Genomic DNA, 13,440 nt, shown 5'->3' on the forward strand with positions numbered 1-13,440 from the left:
AGTACAGCCAGTGGCATACCCCCCCCCCTCGTTGGTGGCTTATAAGTAATGGAACAAACCAACATCATCTCAAACTTAAGGATCGCCTTTAATACCTGGATGAAAATCCTTTGCAGTCAATGACTGCCTGAAGTCTGGAACCCATGGACATGACCAAATGCCGAGTTTCCTCCCTCGAGATGCTTTGCCAGGCCTTTACTGCAGCTGCCTTCAGCTGCTGCTTGTTTGTGGGTCCTTCTGCCTTCAGTCTTGTCTTCAGTAAGTGAAAAGCATGCTCTATTGGGTTGAGATCAGGTGACTGACTTGGCCATTGGAGAACATCCCACTGCTTTGCCTTGAGAAATCTTGGGTAGCTTTGCTGTATGTTTTGAGTCATTATCCATCTGCAGTATGAAGCAGCGTCCTATCAGTTTGGCAGCATTCAGCTGAATCTGAGCAGAAAGTATAGCCCAATACACTTCAGAATTCATCCTGCTGCTTATATCAGCAGTCAGGTCATCAATAAACACCAGTGACCCAGTTCCATTGGCAGCCATACATGCCCATGCCATAACATTGCCTCCACCATGTTTGACAGATGATGTGGTATTCTTCAGATCATGAGCTGTTCCTTTTCTCTTCCCATCATTTGGGTACAAGTTAATCTTGGTTTCATCAGTCCAAAGACTCTTATTCCAGAACTGGGCAGGCTTTTTTAGGTGTTTGCTGGCAAAGGCTAATCTGGCCTGTCTGTTCTTGAGCGTTACCAGTGGTTTGCACCTGGTTGTGAAGCCTCTGTATTTACATTCATAAAGCAGTCTCTTGACTGTTGATGTTGACAGTGACATGCCTACCTCCTCAAGAGCGTTCTTGACCTGGCTAGATGTTGTGAAAGGGTTCCTCTTCACCATGAGCAGAATTCTGCGGTCATCCACTTGAGTTGTCTTCCGTGGTCTTCCAGGCCTTTTGCGGTTGCTGAGCTTTCTTTTTCAGGATGTTCCAAACTGTTGTGTTGGCCACCCCCACTGTTTTTGCTATCTCTCTGATGGGTTTATGTTGTTTCCTCAGCCTAATGATGGTCTCCTTCACTCGCACAGACACCTCTTTGGACCTCATGTTGGGAGTTCCAGTGGACAGCTACCAAATGCAAATGTAACACTCAGAACCACCTCCAGGCCTTTTTTCTGCTGATTGGTCATGGGGTGCCCAGGAAACAGGCCACACCTGGCCATGCAGCTGCTTGTCAGCCATTGTTCCATTACCTATGAGCCACCAACGATGGGGGTGTGTGTATGCCACTGGCTGTACTTCCTGAATGGCTAGTACCCCACTTTCATCCAACCCCTTGAATTACAGCTGAAAGTCCTGACTTCACTCCCATCTGGGTGTGTTTCCTTTCAACTTCAATGTGGTGGTGTACAGAGGCCAACTGCCAAAACAGTTATCCTTGTTCCAATATTTCTGGCCCTGACTGTACCTTACTGGAACTCCTTTCTGTAGTATAGAATGTAACAGGGCTAATTAACTTTTGCATCTCTGTGACTATCATGACCTAGCCACTTGGATTTTTAATAAATAATTTTATATCATAAAGTCATGTTGAATTTTTTTTAAAATAAACAAGAGTTATGTGGCAGTAATAAAAATGTATAGCCTCATTTGAAATAATTTAAAAAACCAGTTTCCTTTACTACCTTTCATCTGGGAATAGGAACTCTCATTTTATGTAGTGATTCTTCTCCAAAAGATGATAAAACATTTGATGTTATATGATTGGCAGCTGTAATATAGGGTGCCAGTTATCATCATCAAAGATATGGAGATACAACAGTGTTTCCCAAAATATCCCTTTCAGTTGTGGAAGATATTCAAGATCTTGGATTCTGGTCATCATGCCTTTTCAGATATACAATATATTTTTTAAATTCTACAAAATCCATAGGGCTTGCTCAAATATTGTGCTGTATTTTTCCAAAATGGAAGAAAATCCTGCTGGTGGCCAGCAGAACTCACCACAGAATAGATGCAGTAACAGCCATTTTTTTAGAAATACGGTACATGTTTGTATTTACACAGATTAGGTTAGCACTGTCCAATTTAGGATGACAAATGATTCATGGGCCTTTGTGTCACAGAGACTGTACAAGAACAGACAGACTCTTTGTATAAGAGACTAAACAAATACAGAGAAAAGCAGCAGGCAATTGTAGGAAACTCTTCTTTAAGCAGACTGCTTTGTTGCAACAGCTGTATGCAAATTGGTAGTTCATTAATAAACGAGATGGTTATGCTACAAGAACAGATGCTCAAGCTTTGTTTAGGAAGTGCTCTAAATACAAAAAAGAGCTTATCCATTTTATTTGTGGTGGGGTGCAGGGAGAGAAGGGAACAATAAACATTCTAGGGTAGGCACTAGACATAGGCCCAGTAGCTACCTGCTTCTGGCCAACGCTAACAGAAAAACAAACTATCACAATATAAGAGCCCCAGTTCTTCCAAGAATGGAACAATGTTGGCATGCACTGTAAGGAACAGGGCAACATATATAAAGTTTTAGCTACGCTTTCCATAGCCTGACTGTAGCAGTCTGAACTGCAGGTCAACACCTATTGAATGAAGCAAGCAGAAGAATGACTCTGGCTAAAATCCTATACAACCTTACCTGGGAATAAATCCCATTTCCACAGAACCCAATGGGACTTACTTCTTAGCCAAGATTTGGATTAAACAGACTGAACATCAGAAATGTGGCATTGGGCAGGAGCTTGGCGTGGGGGCAGAGGAACAGTATGCTCAGATGATACAGGAGGATGTAGACATGAAAGATGATGCTTTAAGACAGACAACAGGAAGAGGAGCATTTACAGAAGCATTTCAGAATATTAAATCATCACAAATATTTACACCTTCATATTTTCTTGAAATACCATTGTACTTAACTAAAATTCACCCTGCATGCAGCAAGACCTCTCCTGTGACTCTGGCAGTGATTTTATTTTAACATTTTATATTTTCAGATGGGGTCAAGTGATGTCTAAATGCCAAACTGAGCACATGTATGTCTAAACACCAAACTAGATATGATATCATTTGTACAATGAGCAATTGCAGGAATTGTTTTTCTGAGTAAATAGCAGGTGAAAGGGGCTTAATCCAGACTGGGACCCTGGCTGAGGCTGGGAAGGCTTTAATCCTTTGCCCTCACTGTAGTCAGTCAGGATCACCCACACAGCTGCTATTTAGTCTTAAAAAAGCAATTTCAGCAATTCTATTTGCATGAATGGTGTCTTGTCCAGTTCAGCCCTGAGTTTCTACTTATATTTGCTGAAATAGTAACTCAATAACAAATTATACCTGGCCAGTCATTGTCTCTAGAAGGTGCTTCTCTTTAATTGGTGGAGAGGACTAATACGCATTTTCATCCTATTCCAGACTATGGAAGTCATGCAGAATTGCTATTTAAGATTGCTTAGAAATGCAAAGTTCTAAAACATGATGTGTGTACGTGAATATGGAGAAACACAAAAATTATGGCTTGAACCAAACCTCAGCGCAAAATGAAGAATGCTTTCTACACACATAGCCAGTAAAGGAGCTATTTCCCCTTTGCTTGTTCGCTTTTTATTTCACAACTCAAGTTGATCTCCCAACAACTGTAGAACTCAGGAAACAAACGGAGCTGTTTGTAAGTCACAATTCCACAGGATTCTAGAAATTAGAAAAGCCCTGTAATGTAGTATTGGCCCCAGAATATGGTTTAAGAAACTCCTCTTCCACATTTTAAAAAGCAACTCTGAGGGTTGCAAGGACATGCCCGAAAGTGTTAGAGCAATGGCTGTTGAATCGCCAAATCCCAAGTAGTTCCTGAACAAGATGTCATGTGCCCAGCGAGCCTCAGAGCCCTCTATTGCTCCTTGCCTCTGCCCTTGAGTAGCAGAAGCAGAATCAATTATGCAAAACAAGAGATAATACACTCTGCCTAATTTGCGTAAGTTATACAGGTTGCCCAATTCAGTTTTTTATGTAGAAGAACCTTGGTGTAGAATTCTTCCCACACCCCTAAATACACCTTTTGCATACATATACTACAAGAATACTATCAGTTAAGAGAATGCCTGAGAAATGGCAAGTTTAGTAGAGATCACCACATATTGTTTTTGGACATTTCAATTAATGTGCTACCTACATGGGTGTTTGCTGGTACTCTCACTGCTTACACTTTGCAAACAGCAGGAATGACAAAGTATGAGAAATGTCCTTCCCAGCCCCCTGCATATTACACTGGTCTCTCAAGCTACAACTTGCAACTCTTGGAAAAATAGGAAAACAGTGTTGTAATGTTATGAGTGGTTTTATTTTTTGCTACTGAGAAAAGTCTAAAATGAAAGATTCTTTCTTCTTTCCTTTTTAAAAATGCTGACCCTTAAGATTTTTGAGATCTACTTTATTAAGAACAAGTGAACTTCTAGCTTTATGCTTCAGTCAGACTAATTCATAAGAAAAAATATTCAAGGGAAGACATTCAGAAAGAGTAGTCTGTTTCCCATCATTAATGGAAACGTAATGAAAAAATATTTATAATCAGCAGACCTTAAGAACCTTAATATCTCAGAGACACACTTAAATGTAGCTGGACGAAATATAAATATAAATATAACAGCACTAGCTTCACTGGATGGCATACAGTGCAAGCTTATGCATGTTTACTCAGAAGTAACCCCCACTGTGTTCAATAGGGCATTTAGGACTGCCTTAGGCAAGTCACTCACTCAGCTTCTGTTCCTCCATCTAAACTGAAAACACTTGGTAGCCTCATAGAGCTCAACCAGTGTTAAGCACCATGGATTAGATCCAAAGGTTCTCTTCCTTGAGAGGAAGGCATCCATGCTTTGACAGGAGGGAAACTCTGGTGCAACCTGATGGGACTGTAAAGAATTTAGGGTAGTTTCAAGGCTGCAACTATAGGATTATTTTATGGTTAGTTAATTTACAGGGCCGCGGTGGCTTAGTGGTTAAGACGCTGAACTGCAGACCGGAAGGTCGGCAGGTCAGCAGTTCGAGACCCGAGTGCTGCGTGACAGAGTGAGCTCCTGTCTTCAGTCCCAGCTTCTGCCAACCTAGCAGTTCGAAAGCAAGAAATTGCAAGTAGATAAATAGGTACCGCCTCGGCGGGAAAGGTAACAGTGTTCCGTGCACCTCGGTGTTCAGTCATGCCGGCCACATGACCACGGAAGCGTCTTCGGACAGCGCTGGCTCTTCGGCTTAGAAACGGGGATGAGCACCACACCCTAGAGTCGGACATGACTGGTTGGGGACACCTTTACCTTTTTAATTTACATAGCATAAACAAATATACACCTCTCTTTAGTGGTATAGGAATCACAGGGGAAGAAAGAGATGGGAGAAAGAGAAAGATGGGCAGAAGAAAGAGATGGGAGGTTCCAAAGCTAATTTTCCCTCTTTCGAAGTTGGTAGTTGAGCAATATGTTTAAATCAGGTAATCCTCATATGATTCTTCTTCCCCCTTTCCTTATAACTGTATTGGTCAAACAGCTACTTAATTGCTGATTATGTAGAATGCTCAGCATGCTCTATATTACAAGCTGTCACAGAGCCATGCCTACAAGTCCCTAGCAGCATCACATAGCTCACAAATCACTGGAAAAGAAGTGGCGGCTGCCTTTTCCCATTTAACCAACAGGCCAAATCAGCATTTTGGCCCTCTGACTTTTGTTCACTGCAGGAGAAGGAAAAACAAGGACACCTCTGCTAGCTATCGGTCCACGTGTTAGCTGATGGATCCAGCTCAGGCACAACTAAGAACACAGTTCTAAGCAGCTTTTCTTGGTAAGATTGCAGCAGCGTTTCCTTAACCTATGGACTGTTTCTGTGCAACTAACCAGAGCCCAGTAGGGCAAACTGAGATAGGACCATGTCATAGACTGCTAATTGCACCAGTTTCATTGTCAATTTCAGCTCACTGTTCTATACAGCTTGATAGTAAAGTGAAGAAAGCCTCATGTTATGGAGGAAGGCCTTCTATTATCAATGCAGTAATCTCTTGGGGGATGGAGAAGCAGAGTGGAAATGCATGATGGAAGGAGGGAAAAGCAGAAGACAGCATGGCTGTACTTAAAGTTATAACATCAATCAGTCTTTTAAAAGGTCAGTATTTGAAGGAGGATATACTGTGCTTATAGCAAACTTAGAAACAATCTACCCCTATTTCATATTTCGGAATGTCCCATGGCAGTTAACATAAGAGCAACCCTCCTGATCAGTCCAAAGGTTTATCTAGTCCAGCAACCTGTTTGCACTGTGGCCAACCAGTTGCTCATGGGAAGCCTGCAAGTATACAAAAGAGCAACACCCCTCTCCAGCAGTTCCTCCACAACAATCTGGAGGCAGTGTATAGCCATCATGAATAGTAGCCATTTAGCCTTACCCTCCATGAATTTGCCCTTTTAAAGCCATCTAAGTTTGGAAGTGAATTCTAATTATGTGTTGTGTAAACTTCCTTTTGTCTGTCCTGAACCTCATACCATGAAGCTTCACTGGATAACCCCAGGTTCTAATATTACAAGGGGGGGGATTCCACTTTATCCACATCGTGCCTAATTTTATACATCTGTCACGTTCCCCATTCCTCGCATTTTTCTAAGCTATAAACTGACAAACATAATCCTTCCTCATGGGGGGTTGTTCCAGCTCCTTTATAATTTTGGTTGCTCTTTTCACTACCTTTTCCAGACAACATCCTTTTTGAGGTATGATCAGAACCGTACATAGTATTCCAAGTGTTGTCACACCATAGATTTGTACACAGGCATTACAATACTGGTAGTTTCATTTTCAATCCCTTTCCTAATTATCTCCAACATGGAATTTGTCTTTTTCAGAGCTGCCACACACCAGGTTTCCCATTTACGTTGAGCTGATCCACTATGACCCCAAGATCCCTGTCCTGGTCAGCCACTGCCAGCTCAGAGGCAGATCTCCTGTAAACTGGGAATCATGACTTCTCTCAGTGGATTGTTTAAAGGATAAAACGTTGAAGACTGCAATGCACTTTCCCATTCTGAAGCTCTGCTACTGCTATGGGACGTTAATAAAAGCAATAACCTGAAGATTCAGAGACTGGCAAATTTAATCCTCAGGCCATTTTTAAAGTAAAACTTAAATGAAAAAGAAAGAAAAAAACAAGTTAGCTTTGAGCAGAGAGATATGTCACACATACACGTAATTAAGCAAATCTCTTCGTTTCCAAGGGTAGAAACACAGCAATCAGCAACTGGCAAACATATTTATCTTCTGTTTTCTCAAGTCATAGCTTTAACTATTACAACCCACACCTGCCACACCTGCGGAGCTATGCTGCACCTAAAAAAAAAAGTCCACAGCAGTAGGAAGCAGTCAAGAATGCCTAGGCCCCTTAATGGTCTGAAGGATATGCGTGATTTATGAACAGCTGGCTCCTGATCAGAAAAGCTCAAGTCAAAGAGACAGATCTTCCCAGCACTTTGTAACAAGTTTCCTCAAAAGGAGTATTGGCAAAACGCCTCCAAAATAGGCTCTTTTCACAAAACCCTTTCAGACTTCAAAGGCTTTAGAGTTGATCCTAATTCCTTGAGAGAACCAATTCTATTTTGTTTGTTTGCATATATGTAGTGACAAATTTCCCAGAGTTAGAGAGTGGTAGCAATAATTTTCTTGGAAGAAAAAAAAGTGTTTCTCCAAAACCACATCTCCTTGAGCTAACACATCCCTGTTAAACCAGGTCTCTAGTACTCTTACAGCCCAGTCCTATGCCTTTAGGTCCCTCCAAGTTCATTGGGACTTACTCCTAAGTGTCCATAGGATTGAAGGCTTACATCTCCTGGACAGAGAAAAGCTCTCTTGAAGACCCACCCTCCTGAACACCACTAGCTTCTTACTGTTTCAACTTTTCAGCCACTACTTCTCCCATGTGGGATGCTGAAAAAACAGCCAGAGCTCTACACATAGTTTATTCTTACAGCTGTGGCAACAGAATAATCAGGGGTGCTTCCATATGGGGGACTCCTAGCACTACCAATAAAAAGGCATTATACAATTATTGCATCTTTTCTTCCTTAGGCTGCAATCCTATACCCAGCTGCCTGGGAATTAAGTTCCCTTTAATTCAACAGGACTTACTTCTGAGTAGATATGTATAGAATTGTACTGTTAATGGATTTTTTCCTAGTAAGAAAAAAAGACAGAATAAGTTGTGAGGAAACATGGGAGAGTTACAAATGGAAGATGGCACTGTCTGGACCCCCTGTAAAATTCCATGAACAAGGCAGTGCAGATTTCACAATCATAGCCTCATCTGGAAGCACCGTAGGTCAGGAGAAGAGAGAGACAAGGGTTTCACAGATTTGGCACCAAGCGCAAAAGCTCTATTCACTGCAAAACTTTAAGGTGGTCAGAACCTGAGCTTGAACACAGCAGTCTTCAAGACACCACCATATAAGCCAGCTGCTTAGAGGCAAAGTAACGATGGTTCCTGGGTACTGTACTCTGTGGAGTGGATCCAACCATCCCAAGGAACTCGCAGCAACCATGGATTTTTATCTGAACTGGAGAATATCCCATGTACACAGTTAATCTCTAAGTACAGTTAGATATAACCTATTCACTTTATATCCATTTACTAAGCTTGAACTGTTCAGATTAATGTCAGTATCTTTCTAGAAAAAACTCCATTTTATCAGGCTAATGAACTCTGCTATCCCTCTGAAATCCAAGTTCATTATTAAACTGCTCCTTAGATACCAGTTCTGCAGGAGAAGCAAATTCTTTGTCTGCATGTGACCTGTGAAAAGTAATTTAGAGCAACAGCCATGCAGTCTGAATGCACAGTCCAAGGTCAGAAGGGGACCACAGCAACCATTCCAGTCAAAATCCTTAAGTAAGAAGAGACACTAAATCCTTTCCACGTGCATAAAAATTGCGCTGAGGTTTATTTTTCAAATGGTTTCTTTGTGAAAGCTGCCGTGAGAGGGGTTTTCCTGTAAAACTTTTAAATAAATAAAAAAAAGCCACAAGTATTAGTTGCTTCCAGTTTCATAAGATGCAAGTAAATCATTAAGTGGAACTACGAAGTAAGTCCTGTTGAGACTACCTCTGAGTAAAAATGCTTAGGATCATGCTGCATGGCTTTACTGTGGGGAAAAAAAACCTAATCTACATTCAACCAATTTTGAAGTCATAGAGCAGGGGTGGGGAACCTCAGGCCCAGGGGCCAAATTTAGCCACCTAGGATTCCCCAGATGATGCTGCTCCCAGCCCTGTGCCCCTTCCCCAACTACTGATCACTGGGGGAGTGGTGTCCTGGCTTTTGTGCATTTTCCCCTCATTCTAAAAGGCTGAAATGCCTCTCCTAAGGCTTAGACTATGAAGAATACAAAGACAAGCATGGTAGGCTTATAGAAACATCAGGAAGGACCATTTTAACATTTAAATACAGGCTATTTAGTCTCATACCTACTACGACATGAAAAAAACTAGATTTCTTGCCATTTTGTTTTTACAGCACGAACTTCTATATGTTCACTCAGAAGTAAGTTAATGGGGTTTACTTCCAGGAAAGTAGGTTTAAGATTACAGCCTCAATCAGATAATTAGCTTTTCATAACCAGAAAGGTAAGAATTGCAAGCTGCAATGCTATAACCATTTACCTGGGAGTAAGTCCCATTGAATGCAATAGGTCTTATTTCTGAGTAGACCTGCATAGGATTGCACTGTTCATTTACTAATAATAATTTCAATAGAAATTTAATTAAGGATAACTTACTCTACCATATTTGTTAGGAAATAGAAACCAAACAGTTACTTTGAAATTTGACATGGGTAAAGAATTCCCTGCAGTGCTAACGAACATTTATTTATTCACAATATATTTATTTGATTTGTATTTGTTTCTGAGCAGCCTTCCTCAACCTGGTGCCCCCACACTGGCTGGGGATGATGGGGTTTTTAATCCAACACATATGGAGGGCACCAGATTGGGGAAAGCCGGTTTAGAGGTAGTTATGACAGAGATTTGTAAATGATGGCTTATATCACATCTACAATACTTTAAAAAAAACCAGAACACTGCTCAACAAGCAGTGGAAGGGCACAATCCTAGGTATGTTTAGACAGAAAAAGTCCTTCAGCTCCCAGGATACCCCATCCAGTCATGGATAAGACTGCAACCAGGAAGGAAAGCACTTACTGGTTTCGGCATTTTCGCTTCTTGAAAGTGTTCCTGATGGTGCAAAAGCCAATGTTCATGCAGCAGCCTAAGAGTGTTCTTTCTTCAAAGAGACCTGAGCAAAGAATCCAAATAATTATTACACCAAATTTAATCTAAGACACAATGTATGGTGAAGCTTCAAGTAGGGATGATTCACTCATGGCCAATAATTACTTAGTAATGCCACCGCTTTAAAAAAACAAAATCAGCAACCTCACCCAATGAAAGAAGAGTCCAATTGCAAGTAAAGAAGATCATCTGACCAGCCACACCCAAAGGAGCAACTATAATTTGAAGATTTTTCAAGCAAGAGTGTGTGTGAAGCAGGGGTGGTGGGTATACCCAAAGCAAGTATCCAGGCAACACAAAAAAACAACAAAAGCTCTTGACTTGGCTTGAAAGAAAACTTCTACTAAGTCTCTCATTCAGACACCATGTAGTAGCATTTGCTTCACTAACTACAGCCCCTTTAAAAGAAATCAGTGGGTTTCTTTTAAAGATCTGGAGTAAGTAGATTGCCGGCAACGATTTTATGAAAGGCTGAAGCACAATAGAGGGACAACCTTACACACCAAGGAAGGCAGTCATTACCTCACTTTGCCTGCAAGCTAGGCAGCCAAGAGGAGTTTCCTGATAGATCAAACTGCAGGTCTGATGTAACCAATAATCTTTCCACCTCACTATTCAAATAAAATGTTTGAGGGGGAACACCCCTTCCACTGCTCAGGTGCATAAACTGCCCCCTCGTCGCACTCTGCTCTATTCAATCCAGAACAAGCTACCACTAGGGAATCCCACATTCCTACTTTACCCCCTTCCTGCAGACATACACTGAAAGGGTGGGGGCGAGGGGTGGCAGGGTGGGGGGGGTGGAAATCCGCCCTTTCCACCGCTCTCCTGGCTAGTGAAAAAGCGGGCGGCTCAAGGGGCAACTAATCCGCCTTAACGCTGCACTCCAAAGCGCACTTATTTGGGAGCATGCCTTCCCATGGAACACTGGGGGGCTTACTTCTAAGAAAACATGCGGGAGGCCTGCTCTGTAGGTAATCTCAAGCGGGCAAACGTAAGGAAAGCATTCTAGGACTGAGCCTAGCGGGGCTTCCTTGCGAGAAACACACGCCCAGGATCAAGCTGCAATGCCTTTGCACGCTTACTTAGGCGTAAGGCTCACTGAACTCGGTGGGACTTCCGAGAAAAAGTAAACAGGGGTCGGGCTGTTCAAAGCAGAACTACTATAAGGAGGTAGGTAGGTTAGAAAGGCACATTTTAAGAGCTTAAAGTCCTATGTCTTGAAGTACGCCCCACTGAGTTGAACGGAGCTTACTTCCAGCTAAGTGGGTGTAGGATTGCAACCCGTTAACCTTAAAGATGCACAAAGGAGTTCCTTAAAAGGGGGGGGGGAGGATCTAGTGGCTATTGAGGGAGCGCGTAAATCCCGGACGGGAAGGACCTTCTTGGAGGATTTCCCCTCAGAGAACAGAGCGTTAATCCTCCCGCCGCCACACCTGTTGCCGAAGCCGCGTCTCCCACGACGCCACTTGGTCCCCCCGAGCGCCTCCGGTTTTTCTTTTCCCGCCAGTTCCGAGGGCGGCCCCGGGGGAGAAGGGGATTTGTTCGGGAGCCCTTACCTCGCCGGCGCGTCCTCTCGCTTCCACCTGCAAGGCTGCTGCTGCGCCTCTGCCCCAGCTGCTCTCTGCTTCCCTGGGCGTCGCTGCTCGCCCCTCCCCGGTGGCAAGCACAATATGGCTGACGGCGCGGAGTGGGCAAGCGCTGCAGGTCGTTTGCCTAGCCTTGCCCCCACCCCGCCCCCCCCGCCCCAGCCAGCCAGCCAGCCAGCAAGCAAGCAACGCGCGGAGGCAGCAGCACCTTCCTCCTGGCGCGGCTCAGCTGGCTTGCAACCGGGGGAGGGAGGAGGACCCAAAACGCCTGAAGATGGCGGGAGGCGGCCTTAGCGCCGCTCTGTGATTTGTAAAGTACGGACGAAGCTTTCCAGACGGAGGCTTAACTACTTAAGGGAGGAAAAAGTACCAAGCCTACAGAATTTCTCGCTCCCGCGGGTAGTTTTCTGCGGCGCTTCTCGATGCCTCCCCCACGGTGTAATCTCCTCGCTCCTTTCCCGGCGTCGCAGCCTGGGAAATTACTTCGCAGTTTGGAAGGCGTTTGTGGAGGGTGTAGCAATAGTCGCTTTGCATCAGCAACAGGGTTCTTAGGGAAAACAAACAAACAAAGCCACAACAGCCTGGAGTAGTGAAGCACCTGGGCAACCGTGATGGAAATTGGTTGAAATCCCACTTGTGGCACCATCACGTAGTGTTGGTCCGGGTGCGTGCCTGTGGAACTCCAGGTTAGCAAAATAAGACTAGCCGAATTGCACAGCGTAAGTGTGCAAGCTGTTGCGTTCACCAGAGCCCCTTCTCAAGCAGGGTATTAAGCAAAACAAACAAACCCAACTCAAAACAAACCGTAACAACCATGGGGGAAAAGGAAGCTCAGCAAAGGGAGGAGGGGAGAGAAAGGTGTTGCTGTCTCCTCCCTTTTGTTCTTGTTCCTTTGCTTCCCACCCACCCCCTTCCAGTTACAATCCTGCTCATGGATTTTTGGTTGGTTTAAACAAATACGTTATTTTACTCTCCATGTATTGGCTAGGGTCTGTTTCTCTTGCTCTGCCCCATAAATCTTTTGGGGCGGTGATGAGGGGCGAAACTACTTGCTACTGCACAAGATCTGTAATCAGATCTACTTTTTTTTTTAAAGCTGAAAAAAGTAGGCAGATCACCCTGAATTGCGCTGGGGGAAATGGAGCGGCGGTAGGAGGGGAGGGTTTTTCCTGAATTTTTTCATCAACCAAAATGACTTATCATGAAAGGGGGAGAAAGGAGCCCCTCCCCAAATGTTGTGTCTGGCTTGCCCCTCCTCCATGCAGATAGTAGGAGCTTGGGGAGAGGGAATAATTTCAATCAGAGAAATAGTGATGGGGAGAGGGTTAAAATCTTATCCCCTAGTGCTATGGCCCCAATCCGATTGATCCTTGCAGTTGCTTTTAAACCAGAAGATAACTCTGTGTTAGGGGTGGGGTATCTCCAAATGTTGTAGGACTCCAGCTTCCATCAGCCCCAGCCGGTGTGACCAGTGATCAAGGTAGTCCAGCTTGGGGTTTGGACGATACAAGGGTTGATAAGTGGTCAAACCTGCTTGACAG

At 43.6% G+C, this 13,440-nt stretch overlaps 1 protein-coding gene across 2 annotated transcripts in view; it reads right to left on the reverse strand.

Moving 5' to 3' along the window:
- Window positions 1-11,920, reverse strand: part of EZR (ezrin) — a 52,852-nt gene extending 40,932 nt beyond the window's left edge. The window contains exons 1-2 of one of the 2 annotated variants that reach the window (XM_084827926.1): window positions 11,870-11,920; window positions 10,221-10,314 (exon numbers count right to left, since the gene is read on the reverse strand). In XM_084827926.1, coding sequence (XP_084684052.1) covers window positions 10,221-10,232 — 12 coding nt within the window. In that variant the 5' untranslated portion in view covers window positions 10,233-10,314; window positions 11,870-11,920. Of the gene's footprint in view, window positions 1-10,220; window positions 10,315-11,746 lie in introns of both variants that reach the window. The other variant, XM_084827927.1, reaches the window with a different exon arrangement.
- Window positions 11,921-13,440: the final 1,520 nt, after the last annotated feature.

The sequence above is a fragment of the Heloderma suspectum genome, chromosome 1, assembly GCF_057233095.1.
Source record: "Heloderma suspectum isolate Gila_16-S chromosome 1, 16-S_ref, whole genome shotgun sequence".
NCBI lineage: Eukaryota > Metazoa > Chordata > Lepidosauria > Squamata > Helodermatidae > Heloderma > Heloderma suspectum.